Here is a 22,167-nt window from a genome sequence, read left to right as displayed (position 1 = left end):
AGGCATGTCAGACTCAAGTCCAAATCTGGTCTTGAATTTAGAGAATGGCCTCGATGGCTGGTCCTTTCAGGCCTAAGGCCTCTGCAGCCTACTTCATGGTCTCTCCCAGCAGGCAGGCCCAGCACCGGCTTTCAGCCTGTGCTTGTGACCTCTCTGCATGGCTCTGGAAGCAGCCTTGGACCAAGCGCACTGGCTTTTCCTGCTCAGAGGCACTCGTGGGTTTAACTTAAGCCTCCTTGGGGTGACACGTGGCCCAGGGAACTTTGCCCAACATGCTATTTAAAAGTGAGGAGTGCTGGGCCCCACACAGGGTGGTGCAGCCCCATGTGCTATGCTCTGATAGCCTCTGCAGAAAGGCCTCAGGAATAATGCATGCGCGAGGGCAGGGGACTGCAGAGCGTACCGCTTCCTGAGGGAGGCCTGGCCTGGAAAGGCTCCTCCAATTACAGCTGATAGGCAAGTGGAGCCCTAGATACAGTGCTCTGGGACAGACACTGCCCACTCCTGGGGGCTGGCCTAGATCTTTGCACGGACTCTTGGGATCCAACATCCGCAACATCCGCCCGCCCACATATCAGATAACACCTGGCCAGGTACAGCCCACAGGGAGTGAGAAGCTGACATCAAGGGCCTCCTCCCTGAACAAAGATGTCTGTAACCAGATACTCAGGACAGAGGAGGCTGATCCTTCAGGCTCCCCGGCTCCCAGCAGACATGACTGCTGTAGGGTGTAGGGCACCTGCTGTATCAGAAGTTACTTAGGCCCATGAGTGGGGGTGGGGTGTCCGGTGTCTGGGACTGTTTTGAAGCCCACGCTTCTGCCCCAGGAAAGCATGAGGCCTGGGACAAGGTATGGAGAGAGGTGGGGCAAGGTTGCCATGGAAATGTGAAGGTGCGCGGGGAGGGGACCAACAGGGTCCGCCCATGGTGTCTGGGAGGAGGAGGGCATTGAGGCTGCAGAGGAGCCAGCAGAGCCCAAGGACAGGAGAGGCCTGGGAGGTAGCCTGTCCCCTTCCATCCAGGACGAATCCCCAAGCTGGCCCTGATCTACAGGCTCCTAGCACCTGGCTTGCTGACCTGGGCCCTTGGCTCGCTCCCAGGTGCCTGAGTCCCTCTGCTGCACCCAGATCTCTGCCCTGTGCTCCAGGTCCTGTGGAGCCTCCCAACCCCCACGACAGCTGCCTGCCATGTCATCTTTGCATCGCAGCTGCATCTGACATCCATGTCTGACGTCCGAGCTGGCCTGTGTACCGACTGCATAACCCATGGAAGCAGTGCCGTGTCCAAAACAGCCAACACGTGTCAAATGGCGAAGGGGGTGAAGTGAGAGGCTCAACAGGACAGCTGGGGGCCTTAGTCCTGGGGCTCTTTCCTGCCTAGAGGCTGCCCCTCCTGGCTTCATCTTTAGAGGCCACTAGGGTGAATGAAGAGGTCAGGGAGGTTGGGGCTGGGGTGTCCACCCTAGAGGGGATCAGGAACATCTGACCAGCTCAGGCCTCCATACCCCCAACCCCCTTCTCAGAGAAGGGGCCCAAGCCAGGCCTGGGCCAGAGACTGGCTTGGGTGTGCACTGTGAGGCAGAGGGTAGGCAGGGTCCCAGCATAAAGCACCCAGCTGCACCTGGAGCAGTTTGTCCTGTTTTTCTTTTATTTGCAGTTTCCCGAGACAGAACAAAATAAGAATAATTTTTGTACACTTACAAGGCTCAGAAAGAAAAGACAATGAAACTCAGCAAAAAGAGAGAAGAGGGAAGGCCAGCCAGCACTGTGGGCAGCCGACGCCCTGCGGTGCTGGCCAGGTGGCGGACGCCACCACACTGCGTACACCTAGCTAGCAGAGTGGGCGTGGCTTGCTCTTGAGGGGTCATGCAAAAGAATTATCCCCCAGAAAAAAAATCCCCAAATTATCCCAGACAGGCAGCTCCGTGGAGATAACAAGGTGAGCAGAAGAGGCGGGAGGAGGCCCAGGACGCCAGGATGGCCACCGCAGGCTGCACGCTGTCCATGGCCCAGAGACTGGCGATGTTACTCTGTGTCCATGGGTGGGGACAGCTGTCTTGGGCACGGTGTGGACGGAAGGTAGCGTCCACTCTGAGTGTCCATTGGTGGACAGTCCCCTCAGAGTTTAGGATCCTGTGTCCTGCTCTCCACTCCCTGCCCCTCCCTTGGCTTGATTTTTGGGGGAAGATAAAGAAAATCCTTATTGAAAACAACATGAATTGAAGGTGGGCAGGCCTCAGGCTGGGAGCCCCCAGCCTCTGCAGTCAAGGCTCCTGACGGCACCCTCAACTGTGGGAGCCTGAGGCCAGCGCCTAGAGGCAGCACCGCTGTCCCCGCAGGACCCTCCTTCCATCCTCTGGTGTCCTGGGCCCCCAGCCTGCCTTCCCTCCTCAGCTGCGCCCCTAGGCCACCTGGAAGGCACCATCATACACCGTAGCCCCGCCAAGACCTAGGGCGGGGAGTGGGCTTGGGCGAGCTCGGGCAGCCCTGTCTCCCCACACCCCCATGACCCTGTGGGGCAGACTCCACTGCAGCTCTCGCTCCAGGCCCAGACTCCAAAGCACTCTTCCTCAGCAAACACCTGCCAGTACCCCCACCTCAGCCCAGGAGCCCGGCAGCCACCACCTTCTGACCCCTCTCTGGCACTTGCTGCGTCACCTGACCAAGCCCCGATCCCCTGCCTCCCTGAACTCCAGCAGCAGGCAAACTTCCGCCAGCTTCAGTGGGGACTTAGGGACTTGGGGCCCACAGTCATTTGTGAAGTCTGCTCCCAGCTGCATGGGGAGAGGCCATACAGGCCAAGGGGAGGGCTGCCGGGTGGAGGCGGGGGAAAAACGGGGTTTGGAGCTGCCACATCTGCCACTGGCCAGCAGAGAAGGGACAGGAGCCTCCAACAGCAGGGAGGCCAGTCTCCCTCCATGGTGGTTGTGTCAGAGCTGCAGCCACGATGTCCTCAGCCGTCTCCTGCCAGGCATGACCCTCTCTGCACCTTGCTCCCCCAGAAAGACCAGAGCTGGAGGCCTGAGCCCACGGGCTTCTCTGACGGCCTGAGGGGCAGTGCCCCCATCTCCTCCGGCCGAGGCGAGGGGCTGGCCTGGGCTCTGCTGCAGGCCATCTCTGCGGGGTGCACGGGGACATTGGGAGTGGGGAAACCTACACCCAGCCCTTCACGAGGATGGAAGGAAGGAGGAAGCAGGAACAACAGCAACGCTCAGGCACGACTAGCAGGAGGGGAGGCAGCCCGACAGCCCCAGAGTCCTCCCCAAGACACCTGATGTCACGACAGCCACGGTGAGCACACCACATGGAGCCCATGCGTTGGCGGGAAGATGCAGACGCCTGAGGTTGGGGTGTGCGTTACCTACAAACTAACACCGCCCAGCACGCAGGACAGGCCTGGAGGACACCATCATGCCCCAGCTGGGCCTCTGAGGCTGGGAGTGTAGACGGACACACGTGGAGCTTGGGTGGGGCGGCCCCACAAATGCCAATGATTTTTACAGCTTTTTCCTTTCTTTAGTTTTTTTTTTTTTTTTTTCCATTTCATCCGATGTCAATTTTTTTTTGTGGTTGTCGTTGTCGTCATCTTGTTTTTAACAAATCACATCTGGTCTTGTTTTTCTGCAGACACAGGCACCAGGGGAGGGGACGAGGCAGACACAAACATGCGACAGATGGGCCGTGCGCCCCAGGGCGACCGGGCTCCAAACGCCAACTCCATCCATGAAACCAGGCCGCAGCTCTGAAACAGGGCGGGCAGGTCATTTTCCTCAGCAGCCATCTCCCCATCTGACCCTGGGTTTTGCTGTGTGCGAAGTGCCGGCACCCGGAAGGAGGGGACAGTTAACGTCCACAAAAAGGAGAGGGACTCAGGGGAGGTGCTGGAGGCGCCCGACCGACCCAATTACTACCATCCCGTAAAACCGGGCTTTGGCCCTACCACGCCCACTGCTGGGGTACCCCTGTCTCAGTCCTAATAGTCCTGACAAATGGGCAGGGAGCCAGGACCCACCTCTACCCATGACCCAGCAAGCTCTGGTCAGCTCCCCAATCCTCTGGGGATGCCGGCCATGGCCCGCTTGCCATTGTCCCTAATGACTTCATGCCTGTGGTCTTGCCTGCAAAGCTCAGGCTCTCCCTGTCGCCCCTGGGGCTGCAGCCACTTTTACCACATCCTGGAGAGGAGCACTCACCTTCACTGCAGCGGGGCCACGGGTGCACCCGAGCAGTGGAAGTGCACATTCTGCCACTTGCCGTCGCGGCGGTGCCACACGCGGGTCTCTTCGGACTGGCTGGTGCGTGGCCGGCCCTGCCCGTCAATGTACTGTGTGAGCCGGATGTAGGCGATGCAGGCCGCGTCCTCGCCAATGACGTGCACGTGAGGGTTCAGGATGGTCGTGTGGATTGGCTTGCTGTTCTTGGCCAGCACTGTAGACGGTGGGCAGAGACAGGGCTCGGGCACCATGGCCACCCAGTGTGACTGCCCCACCAGCCTAAGCCCCACCCCGAGTCTTGCCTCCCCGCCGTGGGAGGGCTTGGCTCTCTTGGAGTGGCACGGGACCCTTTAACAGTGTGACTGGGGCTGGTCTGTCCTGGAAGAACTGCCGCAGAAGGAGCCAGCAAGGGCCCGGCCAACCCTGGGCACACAGAGGATGGCACTCCTGGGGGGCCGCTGCCCTGCCTGAGAGGGGCTGAGGGGGTCCTGGAGGGTGCCGCGCCCTCGTGCACACGCCCGGCTCTCTCACTCACGGTTCTCGAAGTAGAACCTGTGGAAGTCCATCCCTTCCACCAGGTTGCCCAGAGCTTCAGGCTCAAATGAGGTCAGGCCTGGGTCGCAGATTTTCCTGGGGGGCAAATCCAGGTGAGAGGGACCCTGTGGAGCCCTGATTTGGAGCAGGGCCCCCACAAGGTCTGCATCCTAGTTTCCCACAGCCCCTCGGCCCCCAGGGACTCACGCGTAGGCCTCAAAGTCGCCGTTGTTGACTGCCTCAATGAGCTGCTCCGTGGTCTTGATGATCTCCTGCTTCCGGGCTGCAGGGAGACGCACCGGCCTGTGACCACTGGGTACTGGCTGGGCCCCCCCTTGGATGCCCCCCAACACAGCCCAGGTAGGGGCCTGGAGCACAAGCTGTGGGCGACATCCACGCAGCAGCGCCCACCTGGGTCCGGCCTTTCCTCTCCACAGACAACCCCGTGGACCTCTCACCCAAACCATCTGCTCAGGCCATCCCCTCCACAGTCACCAATGGCCTCCTCATGTCCAAGTGCAACAGCTTCTAGTTTTTCTTAAATAAAATGTTTTCAAATGACAGAAATACTCCATCCACATTATAAAATGTTGGAAAATGCAGAAAGGAGAACAAGCTGCCCCTACCTACCCCACAGTCACCCTCCTGCCCCCACGTGGCTGTCTATCCCATGGTCATCCACCTGCCCCCACGTGGCTGTGTCCACTCCATGGTCACCCTCCTACCACCACATTAGCTGTGTGCACCCCACAATCACTCTCCTGCCACCACATGAGCTATGGGCATCCCACGGTTACCCTACTGCCACCATGTGAGCTCTGTCCACCCCATGGTCACCTTCCTGCTGCTACATGAGCTGTGTGCACCCTACAGTCACTTTCCTGCCCCCGTGAGGCTGTGTCTGCCCCACGATCACCACCTGTCCCCATGTGGGCTGAGTCCACCAGGCCTGCCCCAGCTTCCCTGAGCTTGGACAGGCTGACCTGCCGCCTGCCTGGCTCCATCCTGCACCTATGCTCAGCTTAGCGCTTCCTTCACCCAGCACCTCTGGAGGTTACTAAGGGCCGCGCCAGGATCCACATGGAGGCTGAGGAGAAGCAGCAGCAGGCGGGGGCGGCAGGCACAGGTTGTGAGCTGCAGGGTCCCCAGGAGCAAAGGCTGAGGGGCAAGAAGATGGGCGGGGGGGGGGGTTCCCAGGCAGCAGGAAGAGCAAGTGTGGAGGGTCCCTTTGCTTGCTGGAAGCCGTGCCCGCCGCTCCACGCCTGCCATCCTGCAACCAACATGCCCCATGCTCCTCCAGAAGCCCAGGTGCTCGCTGGTGGCCCCTTGGCTGCTTCAATTACCATTTATTTTCATTGTAAAATATTTGAAATATATGGAAGAAGCAGAGAGAACAGTATAACCCCCACTCTGCTGACTCACATCTCAGAGCCTTTCCTATTCCCTTAGACATTTTTGAAAGAAACATCATAGACACAGTCAAAGATGCCTGTGTCCTCCTCAGTCCTGTGCTTCACTCACTCTCCCGAGGAGTCCTGTCCTGAGTAGTCCTGTCCCGAGGGGAGCACTTAACCATTTCCGTGCAGACCTATGCACACACATGCACATGCACACAGGCTCGCCCCACACATAGCTATCATCGTGATTTTTTAAAGCAGTAACTCACCCAGGGTAAAAACTCAGGCCCCCAGAAGTGCAGCGGAGACAGGTTTGCCAGAGCTCTCCCCACTCGTGTCTCTATGCACCCTGGCCCAGCCCATGGGTGGCCCCAGACTGCTAAGGTGGCACCTGGCTCACCCGCACCGCGAAGGCTGCACGTCCTCCTGCGTACGCGCCATCTTTACACTGAGGCCCTGGCGGTGGCATGTGTGTGGCTTCCACCCTTCAGCTGTGAGTGTCTCCGTGGAGGGCCCCATGTGAGCAAATTCCCCTGGGAGGCACTGCTGGCCCTCAAGCATGTGCACTTCATTCTGAAGTGGCCCGGTGGTGGTGGGGCCACCCCTCACTCTCCCGCCAGCACCTCCAGGCCCTCTGGATACTCACCCCACCCAGCTGCCCACCTGGAATGTGGATTGAGTACAAGGCAGGAGAACTGCGTGCTGCATGGGAGCCCAGGCGTGCCCATGCGTGTGCTGGGTGTGAGGGGCACCCACGCCTGCCTAGGAACACGTGTGCTGCACCCGCTCTGGGACACCACAGCCCCTGCTGCACAGTGGCAGCAGGAGGAGCTCGATGGCACCTCTGAGGAGCTGAGTGCACTCATGTGCCTGCAAATGTGAGCACATGCACATGTGTGCTTGTGCACACAAGTGTGTGACCATGCACACGAAGTGCATACATGTGCACACACGCATGTGCATGTGTGTGCCTGCATGTGCGCCTGCCCATATGCTGTGTGTGTGTGTGTTGAGTGGGTGTGTGGGCACATATTTGCACGTGTGTGCACATGTGCGCTGGTGAGCTGCCCCATCTTGAAAGGCCTCTCTCCTGACCAGCTGTACTGCTGCTATCCTCCTGTTTCCGTTTCTTGCCTAACTTTGCACCTAGACCTTGTCAGCATCTTTGCTCAGGGCAGTCTTGCTGCTGAAGCCCAATCCCCACCCACCTGGTTGACCCTGGAAAGCTGGCCACTAGGAAGATGGGCTGCAGGCTCTAGAAGCCCCTTCCCCTGCAGTTCCTGCTAAGACCACCATGAGTCCTGCTCCAAGCCCCACGTCCACCTGCCCAGCTCCAGGAGGGCACCAGGGCTCTGTCCCAGCACATGCAGCAGCCCCAGTTCAGGGCCCACCCCAGCTGTGACATCCCTCCCTCATCTCCGTCCTCTCTCCCCTGGGACCACAGGGCCATCCAGTTCTGCTCTAACCACGTCAAGGGAGAAGTCTGTGGTGTCCACATGTCCCAAATACCCCTGTTGCTTGTTAATTCCCTTTTCTAACCTGTGAGAGCTGCCCCTCCCCCCGGCGCACAGGGGAATGCAGCTGGAACTGAGATGTTACTTTGCTCCTTGTGTTTCCAGCATACTCTGATTCTACAGCCACCTTGTACTTGTGCTAAGTGAAACTAACCTTCATTTAATGAAGTAATATGGAGTATTTGTAAACAAATTGTTCCTAAAAATGGGAGTCTGCATAAAGAGAAAGTGTTAAGTAAACAGAAAAGGAGGAACTACGTGGTCACAGCACCAATCAAAGTGGTAACTGTGCCTGAAGTTTGGGAAACAGGGTCCAATATGAGAGCCGCCCACCTACTGTGCAGAAAGGGGGCCAAGGCTGCTGTAAGTGGGCCTGGATACCTCCTGACTGTGGGATGACCCTGGCAAGACGACCCTGGCAAGACCCAGTCTCCACTCTGTCTCCCCAAATAGCACATGACACTTTTGTGTCCTCAATATATAGGCCCCTGGAGAAGGACAGGACACATAAGGAGGGAAGAGCGGCTCAGCAGGAAGGGATGAACCAGGCAGTGAAGCCTGTTAGTGAGGACAGGCTGCCTCTGCCCCCCGCCCCCAGCAATTCCAGGGACAAAGCTGAGGTGGTAGGCAGGGGTCTGCCACTGCCAAGAGCCTCAGGGCCAAGTCAGGCCTGCCAGGCACCCAGAGGCCAACTGCTACCTCTGCATCCTCTCTCAGGGCCAGCCGTTGAGCCCAGGACCGAAAGTGTCTAGGTGGAGTTAGAGTAGGTTCTGACCCTGGCCTGGGCTCCTGTGTCCCCAGGCTGGCCCCAAGCCTAACCCTCAGAGCCAGCGGTGGCTGCAGGAGGCAGGGCAGCTGCTCAGGGATCAGCCTGGATTGGGCATAATCCCCGATTAGGGAACACTGGGGTGGGGAGCAGCCTGGGCCTGAGGTGGGCCAGGAGGCACCTGCCCCATTTACACACTAAGACAGCTGGTGGGCAGCTTCCTGAGAAAGGAGGGGACCCACAACCGACCTGCAGGATGTGTCACCCAGGCCCTGGTGCCAGCAGGGCAGGGCTCCTGTGTGCCTCCCCTGCCCAAATTCCAGGGAATGTCCTGTCCACACCTCTGCCCAGCCCTGCCTGGCCCCTCCATGCAGCCCTGCTCTCAGCCCCCTTCTGAGGTGCCCCCTCTTCCCCCAGCCAAGCTCAGGAAGACCCTGAGGGGCCCCTGAAAGTAGCCTGGAGTGCTAACATCTCACCTGGCTACTGGGCACCCACTGTGGACCTTGTCCTTACAGCACCCACCCGCAGGCTACAGCACAGACTCTGAGGGCAGGTCGCAGCCCTGGGCTGGCTCACACAGACCTGAGGGGGTCACATTCTAGGCCAGTCCCCTTGGGCACACCCTTCACTTCCGCAAGGACAGCAAGGCCCCTTAAAATCAGACAAGATACTGCAGAAATGGGACAGTGGTGGTTCTGGCCACTCCCAGAAGCCCCGCTGTGCTCCTGCCACAGCTGCACCATGTCCCTTCCCCGCCTCCCTCTGTGAGCTCTGAGCGCCCCCTACCTCCCTCTACCAGCAAGAACCTGGTCTCTCACCCCAGCCACGCACCTCAAATCCTCTCAACCAATCCCTGCTGGGGTCCTCAGCCAACCACAGAATGCTCTGGGGGGTTCGTGCCCCTCCAGAGGCTGCCCCGTGCCCTCCCAGGTCACCCAGGGTGGACCCGGTGCCCTTTGAGCCTGCAGGCTGTGCACCTCCACCTCTTGGGCCGCTGCTCCTGTGGCTTTGCTCTCCCCCTCCCCTCTGGCCACCTGCAGCTGCACCCCCCCAGGCCTGACCTGTAGAAGGGATGGGGGGGTGGCCTGCAGCCACATCTGGCACTTGAGTACTCACCCAGCCACTGCCCTGCCATGCCAAGCCCCTGGCCCAGCAGCCTCTTCTCTGAGAGTGTCTCAGTGCCACCCCCAGCCCGGTATCTCCCTGGAGGTGGGGGCGGCAGTGGCTGCAGCCCTGGGATGTCATCCATCCGTGTAAGCGATACTGGCCAGCAGTCGGCAGACAGCTTGGGGAGGCGGCCGCACGGCTCCTCCCTGCCCGGGGAGGTGCCCAGCCCGCGCCAGCCTCTTCCCTCCCACTCTCGTGTTCAGCCGTGCCCATGGCTGCCCCCCAAGTCCACACCTCCCACAGTCCCCAGCCTGCTCCCTGATGTCCAGACTCAGGCAGCCCCAAGGCCAGAACTTCCCAAGCCAGGGATGGTGTTTCTTCCCCGTGCCATCACTGTCCGGGCAGGTCCACCCCCGACCCAAGCCAGCACCGCATGGTGTACAAGGCCCAGCCGGTGAATGGACCCTCCACCCCGAAGCTGCAGGGGCTGCCTCATCCTGAGGCCACTCACGCCCCCCACATCAGAAGCAAGCTCCAACCTCTGACCACTGTGCAGCAAGGGTTCCAGGTCAGCTCTTCCTACACACAGCTGTCCACACACACACACACACACACACGCACACACTTCCTGACCACATCTCCGTTATCTGAGACCAGATGGCACCTTCATGTGCTTGGATGCAATTCCCTATGACCCAGCAGAGGGACCCCGTGCCCCGACCCTCCCCCACACTCTGGCCCTTCCCAGAGCACAGTTGGTGTGTGCCAAGGCTGGGGTCTCTTGCACCGTGAGCCCCTCCAAGCAGCCACCGGGCCACTCAAGGTGCTACTTACACGGGGTGAGCAGGGGGCCAGGGAGAGTCGGAGATGGGCAGTGCAGGGGCCCCACTGGAGGGGGACCCTCTGCTTCTGGGGTCCCTGAGCCCCTCCTCACCGAGTTCAGGATGTCAGAGATCCTGGGGGCTAGGGTGGAACAGACAGACATGAACATGAGGCAGGAGGGTTGGGGGCATGCAGGAGGGAGACCTATGGACTGACAGCCAAGCCAGAGAGTGGGGGAAACAGGGGCGCATGGGGGTACGGAGGGGACAAGGGGGGATGGAGAGGAACATGTGGAGAGGCTATAGGAATCACTGGCAGATGCTTCTGTCCGTCCGTGTGGGGTGGAAGCCGCTGAGGGCAGAGGGAATCCTCCCAGGAGAGGCAGCCTGGCCTACAAGAAGCCAACAGGTGCCGGCTCTTGGGAAGCGCTGGATGGGTGGAAAAAGGAAGAACAGGAAGAATGGTCTGGCCTCATGTGGACAGCCTCCAGTCAACGGAAGGTCAGGCCTTCTCTTCTCCATAGTATCTGCTTCTGCATGAGCTCCTGGGGCCCTGGCTGGTTTTCCAGTTCTGGCACCTTCCTGGGCACCCCTCAGACTGAGGAAGGGTGCTCAGGGCTTCGGGTTACATTAGGAACAAGGGGCAGCCCGTAGAGCAGGGCACACAACAGCCAGGCTGGAAAAGCATCTCAGCAGAGAAGGCCTGGGGGCCTGGTGGGCTGCAGAGGGGCCAGATGGGCTGCCCAGGTGTGGGACAGACCTTCTGGGAGAGAGACCTGGAGCTGGACAGCTAGGTGGCAAGTGGGGGGTGGGGGGTGGGAGGTGGGCCCCTGGAGGGAGAAGCCAGGTAGCTGCCCCACCAAATCAGCGCATGTGCCCGGCCGAAGCCCAGCCAGGCCCAGCCTGGGGGAGCTGGGCCGTGCAGGGCAGGCACAGGTGCAGGAAGCCGCTGAGCGCCGGCCATTCGCAGTGAGCCCTCAGCAGAAGAGACAGCAGGCCTGGGGGCCTCTACTTACACGGGGTGGGCGGGGGGCCTAGGAGAGCTGGAGACAGGCAGGGCGTGGGCCCCGCTGACAAGGGGCCCTCGGCTTCCGGGGTTCCCGAGCCCCTTCTCACCGAGTTCAGGATGTCAGAGATGCTGGGGGCTGGGGTGGAACAGACAGATGTGAACACGAGGCAGACAGAGGCAGGAGGAGGGAAGGGCAGGTGTGGCCTATTCTCTCCCCGTCGGACCCCTGGGAAGTCCTGAGGGCAGCTTAGGGCTTATCTACGTGACGGTGTGACCGTGACGTGAGGGTCAGGAGGCCCCACATGGACCACCTGGAGGTGTTAGACCCCTTCCTGGGGGAGCATGCCCCAATGCTGGGTGCCCTGGAGTCCTTCTGAGGTATACGAAAGACCAGTGGCCTGGCTCAGCATGGGGAGGGGGCCATGGAGGTCAGGGTGTGGCCCAGAAGTGCACTCAGGAGGAGGGGCTGAGTCAGCAAAGGCAAACAGGGGAACACCACTCAGCTGCCCGGCCGCTCAGCAGATGCACGCTAGACGGAATTGTAAGCTTAGGGAGCTTGAAGAACGACGTCACCTTTGAGCAAATTCTACCCACTAACTTGCTGCCTGTGGGGACAGAGCTCATGGTCACCCGGAGTGAGTGAGGGTCCTGGTGCGAAGAACCACCTGGACGTTGCTCAGCCGCCAATTGTCTCAGCCACGCAGACCCTGACACCCAGGCCCAGGGCGAGACTGTAGTCACAGGGACCGTGAGACCACGTCACAGGACATCGCACCCACTGAAGCCCATCTGCCTCCAGAGCAGCCCAGCACAGCCATAGCTGAGTGCACGTACCTTTAGCGTCTTCGTCCTCTATGGTGGTGTTGGTGCTGTCAGAAGACTCCTGAGGAAACACAGAAAGGCAGCGGGTTGGGACATGGCTGAGGACAGGCGGACAGGGCAGGCCTGCACTGGGATCAGCCCAGGCTCCGGGATGGGCCTCTGCCCCAGCCGCTTTGACAGAACCTAGAGGCTAAGGGTTCAGGGGACAGGCCCTCTCTTAGCTGCAGAGCCCCAGCCCTAAAAATCCTCATGTAGCCCAATGAGAGGAGAAGGCGCCCAGTTCTGAGCCGGTCCCCAGGAGGGGCCCATTCACCCAGGTTGGGGTAAGGACTCCTGAGTCGAGGCCTTCCCTGCCCCCTAATGTCCCCAATCGCCAGGCCTCGACTTCACTTTCTCCCAACAAGACAAGCCCTGAAGAAAGACTCTGGCATGCTTAGCTGACTCCCTTTAACGAGAGAGGAAATCTGGCTTTTTGAAATTGTAGGACTTAAGACACAACAGGATTTGGCTGACTCCTGGTGAAGCAGAAGCCCAGAGGCCCGTGCATCTGCGAACAGGCTGAGAAGCTTCCAGTAAATGGGCAGGTCCCCACAGGGCTCCAGGAACCTGGGCCCTTCCCCAGGCAAAGCACACCTGCCACTTACATCCCCTGCCCCAGAAGAGATGAGACCCTCCTGGGTCACCTACCCCGCCCAGGCCTAAACCATCCAGCCAGGCCCCCGTTTCACCTCCCAGGCAGCCTTAGAGGGTGAAAGTGCCCCAGCACTCCCACCCTGCTCAGATTGCTGCCACCCTTCCCATAAAGACCATCCACCTGTTACCAAGTCCCCAGGGAGTCTGTTCTGCTCCTCAGAAAAAACATCTCAAAAGGTTCCCGAGGGACCACCCTCTCCCTCAGGTCTGGACACTGACTGGAGACACTGCTCTGGGCCCTAGACCAGAACTGGGGGAATTCAGGGGTAGGGTCAGGGCTCACCACAGCCCAGAAGGTTATTGAGGGGCCCCTCACAGGGAAAACATGACCCAACCCCAGACACGCACAGGGTCCAAGGGACACCCGTCCCCCACTGCCAGGCAGGGAGGACGCCCAAGCTCTTGGCTGCCTTGGCCCTTGGGTGCCCTGTGGCCCACTGGTTCCTGCCATGGAGAAAGAGGTCTTCTGATGGTGGGCTGGGGGTGGTGCTGGCCAGGAGGAAGTGGGGACCCCACAGAGGCACTGTGGGGGCTCTGTGAGGAGCCCGGGCGCAGGTGGGAGTCTGGCGGGGGAGCTGTGTGTGGGCGTGTGGTGCTGTCCTGGAAAGGGCTCAGCTGCAGCCCCGTCCCTCCCGCACCCGAGAGCCAGCCCCTTCCCGGGCCCCAGGGTGAAGATGTCAATGTGATGGGAGCAGATGGCAGAGCAGAGAGGAGGAGCAGGGGAGGGTCCACTCAGCAGGAAGCGCTGGGGCCTCGCCAGGGGACGGAGGGGGAGGCAGCCGGACACAGCTCCTGAGTGGGAGCCCTGGGGAGGGGTGGCTGGGGACACTGCACCATGCTGCCCCGGGGCAACGTCCCAGACCCCTGTCCAGGCGGCGCCTCCTGCCTGAGGAAAGCGTGACAGGGAAGAGGCAGCAGTACCTTAATCCCGTCCACGGGGTTATGGATAACGGTGGTTTGAGGCTCCTACAGAAGAAGGAAGACACAGAGGAAGGAAAGAGAGGGACAGTGAGAAGAAAAGGAAGCAGAGACCGCCAGGAGGGGAGCGAGGAGACAGAGGAGAGAGTGCAGAGCAGAGCTGGACAGGCATGGAGGCGCGGAGCAGGCTGGCGGCAGGGCCTGGGGCGGGCCAGCAGGAATGGAGCGCACGCGACCTCTGGGCTGGCGAAGGTGCCGGATGGACGGCGGGCCACGCCTGTGCGCAGCTGCGGGTGTGTGGGGGGGGCCGCAGCAGCCACCTCTGCCTTGGGGAGTCCCCCACCTTTGCTGCCAGGACCCTCTGCCTCAGTCGCAGGGCACAGGTTTGAAGATGTCATGGAGTGGGTGGCACATGGGATGGACAGGGTCTGAGATGGGGCTGGCTGAGGCCACGGCCCGGCCGCTCTGAGCAGCTCCCCCCTCACTGGAAGGCTCTTCCCTCCTGGGCTCAGGGGCCACTTGGCAAGTCTGGGGCTGGCTCCCAGAAGCCCAGCCTGGGGCACAAAAACCGGGGGGAGACACCAAGCATGCTTCCAACAAACTCAGGACCCTGCAGCCAGCAAACCCCAAACCTTTGGACAGCTTAGATGCACCCAGTGCCCAGGAGGAAGGCCCCTGTCCCCTGGCTGCAACTCCGCATCCCTGCGAGCACCCACTGTGGGGTTCACCTGGACAGGAGCCCCCCCTGGGGCATGGGGGCCAAAGCTGGACAGGCACCCTCTTGAGGGGCAGTGAAGGGAGCAGTAGGGACGTGTCGTACAGACCCCCACCCCTTCCCAGCAGGAAGCCCCTCAGCCCAACCTCTCGGGCAGCCACAGACCAGCACGGGTGAGCTGGCTCATGAGGGAAGCCCACCCTGGCTGCTACTGGCCTAGACACCTTGCCTCTGCGCCACCGTCTCGCCACGGACATGGGACAAGCCACTCGGGGCTGCTCCCCCTGCAGAGCCAGCCCAGCCCCCTGCAAGCCAGGCCCCAGCCTGAGTCAGCCTGTTGAGGGGATGGAGAAGCCACGGGTGGGGACCCCTGGGGGTACAGGAAGCCGAGGCAGCCCCCTCTGTCCTCTGCCGCACCAGCCTCCTCGAGGCCTCTTGCTGCAGCTTCTCCTGGGGAGACGCCCATGTCGGTGCAGGTGGGGGCCACAACTCTCCTCTTGGCCCAACATCTCTGGGCCCCAGCAAGGGGCCAACTCTCCTCTTGGCCCAACATCTCTGGGCTCCCTAGAGCAGCCCCACCCCTGCCTGCACCCCACCCCCAGCAGCCTCTCCTCTGGGGGGCCAACCCCCCACTCCACCATTCTCAATGCGGTGAGGGGTGAGGGCCAGGGGCCAGAGATAGGCCAGTAGGGGCCAGATCCCACCTTCACCCCGGCCGCCTCTGGGGCGGCAGCCACACCATTGGAGGTGCGGGAGGACCCGAAAGGCAGGAGCTGAGGAGGTCAGTACCAGGGCGGCAGGAGGAAGCGTCCCTTTGGGGCTGGTGACTGCCGCACTGTTTTTGGTGCTATTCGTCTGGGGCTGTGGAGAGAGGGAAGAGGAGCCCTTAGGCAGGGACCACCACTCCCCTTCCCTGAGCCTTCAGAGCCTGGGGGGTGGGGGCAGAGCTGCAGGCTCTGGGCACCCTGGGCCGAGCTGGCACCTCACCTTGACTCCATCTGCTTTCTTGTTGAGCAAACTCTTGGCTGCTGCATGGGAGGGAAGGAGGCATGTTGAGTCACAGCACAGCCACGGCTGCACACCCCCACCCCGCACCCACTTCAGCTCCTTCCCCATGCATGGTCCAATGTCCGCGGACAGGAGCAGCAGCCTGAGCCATCCAGTGGGGGCCAGGCCAGGACTGCCCAAGGACCCTTCCCCCAGCCATCCTCCATGACCCTGCGGCTTCTGCAGGGCACCGAGATCTCTCCTCTGACTTGGGACCCAGAGGTGCCTGTGGGTGCTGCAGAGCCTCCTGACCCTGTGCCCCTCTGCTTCCAGGCCATATGCAGAGGAAGGCAGGACACTGACCCCTCCCATGACAGGAACAAGGACAGGATGGTGCCAGGTTGAGGGTGGTGGGCAGCTGAGCGGGGCCACCTCAGAGGATCACGCCCTCCACACTTCTCCATGTTCCCAAGCAGCTGGTTGCTCCCACAGAGGGGCCTGTCCCCAGCCCAGGCCCCTGCCGCTCTCAGCCTCCCGCCCTCCTTGCCCTCACCCATCCCTTGGCAGACGGGTGGCCTTGCTCTCCCTCCTCCTGAAGAGCCCCCAACAGCCCCAGACTTGGGGCCACTTCGGGGTGGGCACTGGCTGGGGCCAACACCAGCCTCTTTGCCCACAAGCATCAGAGGACCCCGGGCCTAGCAGATGGGCCCCATCGGCGGTTGGGGTTGGCTTGGCTCAGCCCCCAGCCCCGCAGCATCTACAGCAGTTAAAATTTTAATTACAGAACTAAAAAAAGAAAAGAGAAAAAAAAAAAGGAAGTGAGCTTACCTTACAGAAAAGGGTGAGGAGGAGAAGGGGGTGAGGAAGGAAGAGAGAGAAAACGAGATTTGTGTTGGTTTGGGCAAGGGGTGCAACTCGGCCGGGACTCAGCCATCCTGGCCAAGAAGAGCAAAGCGGGTGAGGGAAGCAGCCAGGGCTGTGCTGCAGTGCCAGGGGATAGGGGACAGCATGGGAGGGGATCCCTCATCCCGGGCCAGGCAGGGAAGGTAGGCAGCACAGCTCCCAGCCCGTCGGCTCCAGGAGGCTGGCTAGCCAGACTCCGAAGCCAGATGCTCCTGCCTGCTCGGAGGGGGACCCATGCTGCCCACGCAGGCCTGGGCGGGGATAAGAAACTGGACAGACAGGCGCACTCAGACCTAGAGCTGCAGCGGGTCTCAGATGGGCCCCCCAGCAGCAGCATTGTCCTGCACAGTCAGAAAGGCGAGTCCTCAGGCCCACCCAACCCTCCTGAGTCAAACCCTCTGGGGGCCCCGGCATCTGTCCCACAAGCCCGTGGGGGGTTCTGACGCTTGCTCGCTGCACCAGGTCACCTGGTTCATTTCAGAGACGGGGGGCAGTGTAGTGCCCAGGCTGGCTACCTCCCTTCCTGTCTCGATGCCCACCCTGCTTCCTCCTTGGTTCCTCCCATTCCTTGCATGTGGAGTGCAGGGTTGTGACTTCCCAGGGGCTACATGTGGCCCTGGGACCCTGCAGAGCAGTCTGTGTGGCCCTGCAATGGGCACAGAATTTCTGTTTACAGCCTCCCTCCCTCATGGATCTGTTAACTCTCCCAAAGTTCTGTATCGAGCCCAAGAGTCCTTCTCAGGACCTCTCTGGAGCTAAGGCGTCACCCTCCTGTCCCCAAACCTGCCCCTTGTGCTTCACCTGCCCAAGGCCCAAGGCCCTGGTGAGGCTGCACGTAGGACCAGGTCCCTGATGCCCCAGGGCAGCTCTGCAAGGTGGGCTCCAGGACCAGAAATGACTTCCACCTCCCTACAGCACAGACTGTGAAAAACCTCCCCCTTGCTGCAGCCACAATCTGCCTCCCCTCTAACTCACTACAGAGGGACAGGTCCCCAGCTTACCTGTCTGTGGGCCCCACCTCTCCCCTCTCTTCCCCATCTCCAGCACACACAGCTCATCCCCACAAGCACCTGCCAGCGCCGGCCACCTGGGTTGCCTGTCTGTTCTGGTGTGAGAGCTGGGCACAGTGCTCCTGAGACTGAGGCTGTGGCTTGGGGATCCTGTCCTGCTGGCGACCAGCTTCCCGACACAGCCAGGAGGACAGCTCCTCCCAGGGGCCTGAGCAGGAAAGGGAAAGGATCCCCATCCCTTTTTGGGAACACTCATTTCAAAGATGTGGCCAATTTAAATGGGTGGTTTGTGGAAGGTGGGCTTAACCCACCTCTGCAGGCAGAGCCTACCCACAGGTCGGGCAGCCTTGGCCAATCCAGTGGCATTCCAACTGTATTCTGAGTTGGATCCAGTGTCAATACTGGTCTGAGACCTGCTGGGGCCAGGTCAGCACCCTTGGCCAGCTTCAGATGATTCTCATAGGAAAGGAGGTGCCTGGGTCAGACTATAGGCAGGGTTGGTGGAGACCTTGGGACAGCCCTTAGTCTTAGAGGGTTCCATTTACGTCCCCGAGTCTATCACAACCTACATTTCCAAACTGTGCTACTGGAAATGTTAACATGGGAAATAGGGCAGAAGTTCACAGTCAAGGGGTGGGAGCCCTCTCTGAGGACTTAGATGGGCCATCATCGTATCCAAGCTCTGGGAAGCCCTGCAGCCGACACCTGTGTCATTTCAATCCATTCCCAAACATCCCATCTTGTGAGCTCCTTTTTTAAACCAACGCCTATGCACGTCTTGGAATCTGCATGGGGTGCTTGGACCAGGCCATCCTGGGGTACATAGCTCTGGCCACGCACCTCTGCGCTGGACTAGCTCGATTCCCTGTGGCCAGAATCCTGTCGACTCCAGTCTGCACTGGTGCTCAGAGGCACGGTGTTGTCTCAACTTGCAAGCATTTATTAGGTGCAACAGAAGCCAAAGGTGGACCAAGCAGCCAGAGGTAACCCAGACACCTAGGCTGGTGGTTCCACAGGCCTCAGGGGGACAAGGAGAGACCCTCTGTCTCTCACCCCAGATGTCCTCAGGCCAAGGCAAATGCTACCCCACAGCTACCCTGACAGTTGTGGGTGTCACAATTGCTCGATGCCAGGAAGACCACAGAGGCAAAACTACAACATGCTCTACAGATAAGGGCCTCCCTGCTGGTGGAGGGGTGCCACGCCACACTGGGAGGTCTGACGGGACGGTACCAGACCCAGCCATCATCCACGGAGAAGAGCCCTGCCACACGTCTATGGGTGTGGCTGAGCCAGCCCCGCCTCTGCCTCACCCCAGCCGGTCACGCTGGACAGCCATGCTGGGCTCTGTCCACATGCACTGACCCCCCTTCCAGGACAGAGAGGCCCGTGGTGCCAGGGCAGAGCCACACATGCGGATGGCCTCATGCACGGTCACCCACGTTCACTTGCAGGCAGGCAGCATCGCAGGGGGCCCAGGCAGAGTGGCTAAGTGCGGCCTGCCTCGCGCACTGTCCTTGGGCAGCAGGGCCTCCCCACGAGCCAGCTTCAGCCTTCTCTGACCGCAGTCCCATCCGCCCACCACATGTGCCAGAAAGGCCTGTGAAATGGAGCAGCCTCAGACGCTCGGGTCCTTCCTGCCGGACACATGCGCTAGGCTTATGTGGGAGAAGAGCCATCTGCGAAGGATGGCTGAGCCTCCCCCAGGAAGGGGGTTCTCTGGTTGGGAAGTTCTGGCTGTCACCCTGAAGGGCTGTAGGTGGAAGCTGGGGTGGGTGTGCAGGAAGGATAGAGGAAAGAATCACCAACACCCTGGCCCTGCCTTGGCCCCAGCTGATGCTGGAAGCACGACAGGAAACCTTTTACAGCTCAGCTCTGGGAGGACCCCAGGTCGGCCCTGTGTGCACAGCGGCAGCCAGCTGTGGCTGGCCCTGCCTGCCCTAAACTCACACCAGCCCTCAACTCGGTTTGCAGCTATGGAACCCAGGAGGAGGTCCTGAGGTCATTAGCACGCATGGGGTCTGCCCAAGGTCACGGGCAGGCAGGCAGGTGGGAGCCAGCAAGGTCTCTGGGCTCAAGCTGGGAGGTCTGGCCCCACCCAGCCCAGAGCGGCAGGTGGATGGAACTGGCCTTCTCCCCTCATGGAGTGTGGGGCTAGGTGAGGAGGACCTGGTAGAAAGAAACCAAGAGCTGGACTCAAAGTCACTTCAGAGGCCTGAGCCTCTGGCTCCAGAGCAGCCTGTCCTAGGGGACTCACAGGCAGACATGCATATGTGGGCCTCAGCATCACAGACCACCGGCTCCGTGCAGGTCCCCAGGGGCGAGGGCATCTGCACACAGGGGACTGAGCCCCACAGGCTCTCTTGGGGCAGCGTCTCAGACGCAGCTCCCCAACAGCCCCCTTTCAGGATTCAAACCCCCCAGCAGCAGGCCCAGAGACTACTGGCAAGGCCAAGGCCATTCTGAACAGGGGTCTCCAGACCCCCAGACCTCGGGGACCAGGACAAGGGGGTCTCAGCCAAATGCACCTGGGTCTTGGTGAGGCCCAGGGGTCACCTAGCCCAGTGCCTCTTCTTTTAGGCAAGGAGACTGGGGGGCTTCCTCCTGCCTTCAGGGTGCTCTGCTGGGATGTGACCATGGCGGGAGCAGGGGCTCCCGGGGGCCTGGTGGCCTCAGGGGTGGCTCTGGAGGCCTGGCCAGTGGCTTTGTGCAGCAGGGGGCTGCATGCCGACGGGAGGGACAGGTGGGAGCGGGTGACACTGGTCAAGACGCATCTACCTTGTTCCACCAGCCCCATGGTGGTGCCGGAGGCCGCGGTGGACATTGTGGCTGGAGCGGTGGTCTGTCTGCCCACTGTTAGCACCAGGAGAGACGAGGGGAAGGGGAGGCAGGCGGACACAGACGAGGGCAGGGGAGGTAAGGGGAGAAAAGAGACAAAGGAAGCAGAAGAAGATTAGAGTTAAAGTTTAGGTGATGGATGGTTCCAGAATCCTTTTTTCAGGAGAGTGAAAACAAGATTGGACTGATTGACATTGAAAAGCGTTTGCCTCCTTTCTCCTTAGAAAACCCCAGCGGGGGCTTCTCGTGCCACCGTGGCGTGGCAGGCACGCCACAGACAGATAGTCCTATTAGAGTTGGTGTGACCACTGGCGCCCTTCTCAGCGGTGCAGTGTCACAGCCAAAGTAACAGGATGGGGGGATGGGGGTGCCAGATGCGAACGGACAAGACAACCACAGACGCCCGCACATGGAGAGTCGACGACGAGAAGCCACAGCACAGCTGTCTGAGCGCTGGGGCCACCAGCTCTACTCTAGGACTAATGCCACCCCTGTGCCAGGTGGGCCTGCCAGCGCCCTGGGCCTCAGGGGTCTCTAAGAGACCCCTGGAGACCTTGCTCCCCCCACCACCCACCCTGAGTGACCTCTCATCCAGAACTCAGCAGGGAGGTCCCCAGAGCCTCCTGTGCCGACTCAGACTCAGCCCACACCCTCTGCCCGCCTCCTGCACACAACACGGTGCTCAGAGCTTTCAAAACAACGAAGAGGCCACAGAGATGCCCGACAAATGCCTGGACAGACACACACGCCGTGCAGCCCGGGCAGTGGGCCGCATAGACACTCGGGATGTCAAAGAAGGGGACACAGACCCAACACAAAGGGGCTGGGGCTGCCCGATGAGGGAGACCAGCCAGGCCAGGTGGACAGCAGGGGTCTCAGAGCTGAGGACCGAGGCCAGGCGTGGGCCAGCGGCTGTGGAGGGGCCAAAGGGCTGGCGAGAAAGGAGGAGCCTCCTGTCGCAGTCCTGCAGGGGAGTCCTCCCTGGAGAAGAGTGTCTCACCTGAGAAATTCCGTGTGGCCAGCATGGTGGTGAGGATGGCCCCCTGGGGAGAGACAGATAAAGCCAGGACCGTCCCATTGGCTTCTGGCCAGAAGACCCCTCCCACCCACCCACTCAGACGCTCAGCGCCAGGGGTGCCTGGCAGGACTCATCACAGACTTCCAGAGAGGTGAGCGCTCCGGGAACCCAGAGCTGCACACACAGATCACCTGTTTCCAGAATTAAAACATGCCTTGGATACTCAACCTGCCAACCAACCACAGCATCTAAGTGCTTCAAGAACCCCAAGCCTCAGGGGTCACCAGGACCACTAATCGCCACAGCAGCTCCTCTGCGGTCTGGCTCGCCCACTGCCCCTCCTTTCCATGACAGGCCCAGAGCCGTTGGGGGCTGCCCTCGGGGCTTCGGGGAGAAAGGCTCAGAGACCAGAGGAGGGCAGTCGGGCAATGGGCCCCCAGGTCCAGGCCACACCCTCACCCTCAGCACCCAGCAGCCTAGGGCGACAGCCGACTCGTACCCCACAGTGACCATCAGCACCAGTCCTGCCAGTGCAGCAGGTCAGGCAGCCTGCTAGTGCCCACCTCCCTCCCTGAACTCCCCCTGCCCACCCAGGACCAGAGCTCAGCTCTTCTCTTCTTACCAAACCTGCTCTGGGCCAGAAGCTTCTGGATTCGCTCGCACTAAAGAGAGCATGACTTATAGAGGGCATGTCCCGCCTGCAGGAGCCCCAGGTGTAGGGCCTGCAGGACACACCTCAGGATGGCCCCTCCATGTGGCCCCAGGGCACCCTTGGCTAGTTCCCATGGTGGGACTGAGTTTACTCGACAAACAGGCCAGTCCCAGGGCAGCTCAGACCTCACCTCCTTCTCCTGTGGGGCCTGCCTCGAGCCTCCAGACCACCCCTTCCAGCACTGGGTGCC

The 22,167-nt window shown here is 61.0% G+C and overlaps 1 protein-coding gene across 7 annotated transcripts in view; it reads right to left on the bottom strand.

Moving 5' to 3' along the window:
* Nucleotides 1-1,625: 1,625 nt before the first annotated feature.
* CAMK2B (calcium/calmodulin dependent protein kinase II beta) overlaps nucleotides 1,626-22,167 on the bottom strand; it is a 100,453-nt gene continuing 79,911 nt past the window's right edge. Inside the window, exons 12-23 of one of the 7 annotated variants that reach the window (XM_063084413.1) lie at nucleotides 21,248-21,290; nucleotides 20,188-20,262; nucleotides 15,497-15,534; nucleotides 15,299-15,370; nucleotides 13,798-13,842; nucleotides 12,196-12,244; nucleotides 11,369-11,497; nucleotides 10,366-10,494; nucleotides 4,955-5,030; nucleotides 4,749-4,843; nucleotides 4,193-4,427; nucleotides 1,626-3,741 (exon numbers count right to left, since the gene is read on the bottom strand). In XM_063084413.1, the coding sequence (XP_062940483.1) occupies nucleotides 4,195-4,427; nucleotides 4,749-4,843; nucleotides 4,955-5,030; nucleotides 10,366-10,494; nucleotides 11,369-11,497; nucleotides 12,196-12,244; nucleotides 13,798-13,842; nucleotides 15,299-15,370; nucleotides 15,497-15,534; nucleotides 20,188-20,262; nucleotides 21,248-21,290 (984 nt within the window). In that variant the 3' untranslated portion in view covers nucleotides 1,626-3,741; nucleotides 4,193-4,194. Of the gene's footprint in view, nucleotides 3,742-4,192; nucleotides 4,428-4,748; nucleotides 4,844-4,954; nucleotides 5,031-10,365; nucleotides 10,495-11,368; nucleotides 11,498-12,195; nucleotides 12,245-13,797; nucleotides 13,843-15,298; nucleotides 15,371-15,496; nucleotides 15,538-20,187; nucleotides 20,263-21,247; nucleotides 21,291-22,167 lie in introns of all 7 variants that reach the window. The other 6 variants (XM_063084418.1, XM_063084422.1, XM_063084427.1 and 3 more) reach the window with 6 other exon arrangements.

Source organism: Cynocephalus volans, chromosome 2 (assembly GCF_027409185.1).
Source record: "Cynocephalus volans isolate mCynVol1 chromosome 2, mCynVol1.pri, whole genome shotgun sequence".
NCBI classification, from domain to species: domain Eukaryota; kingdom Metazoa; phylum Chordata; class Mammalia; order Dermoptera; family Cynocephalidae; genus Cynocephalus; species Cynocephalus volans.
Note: the sequence above shows the minus strand (reverse complement) of the source record. Positions and strands in the feature narration are given on the sequence as shown.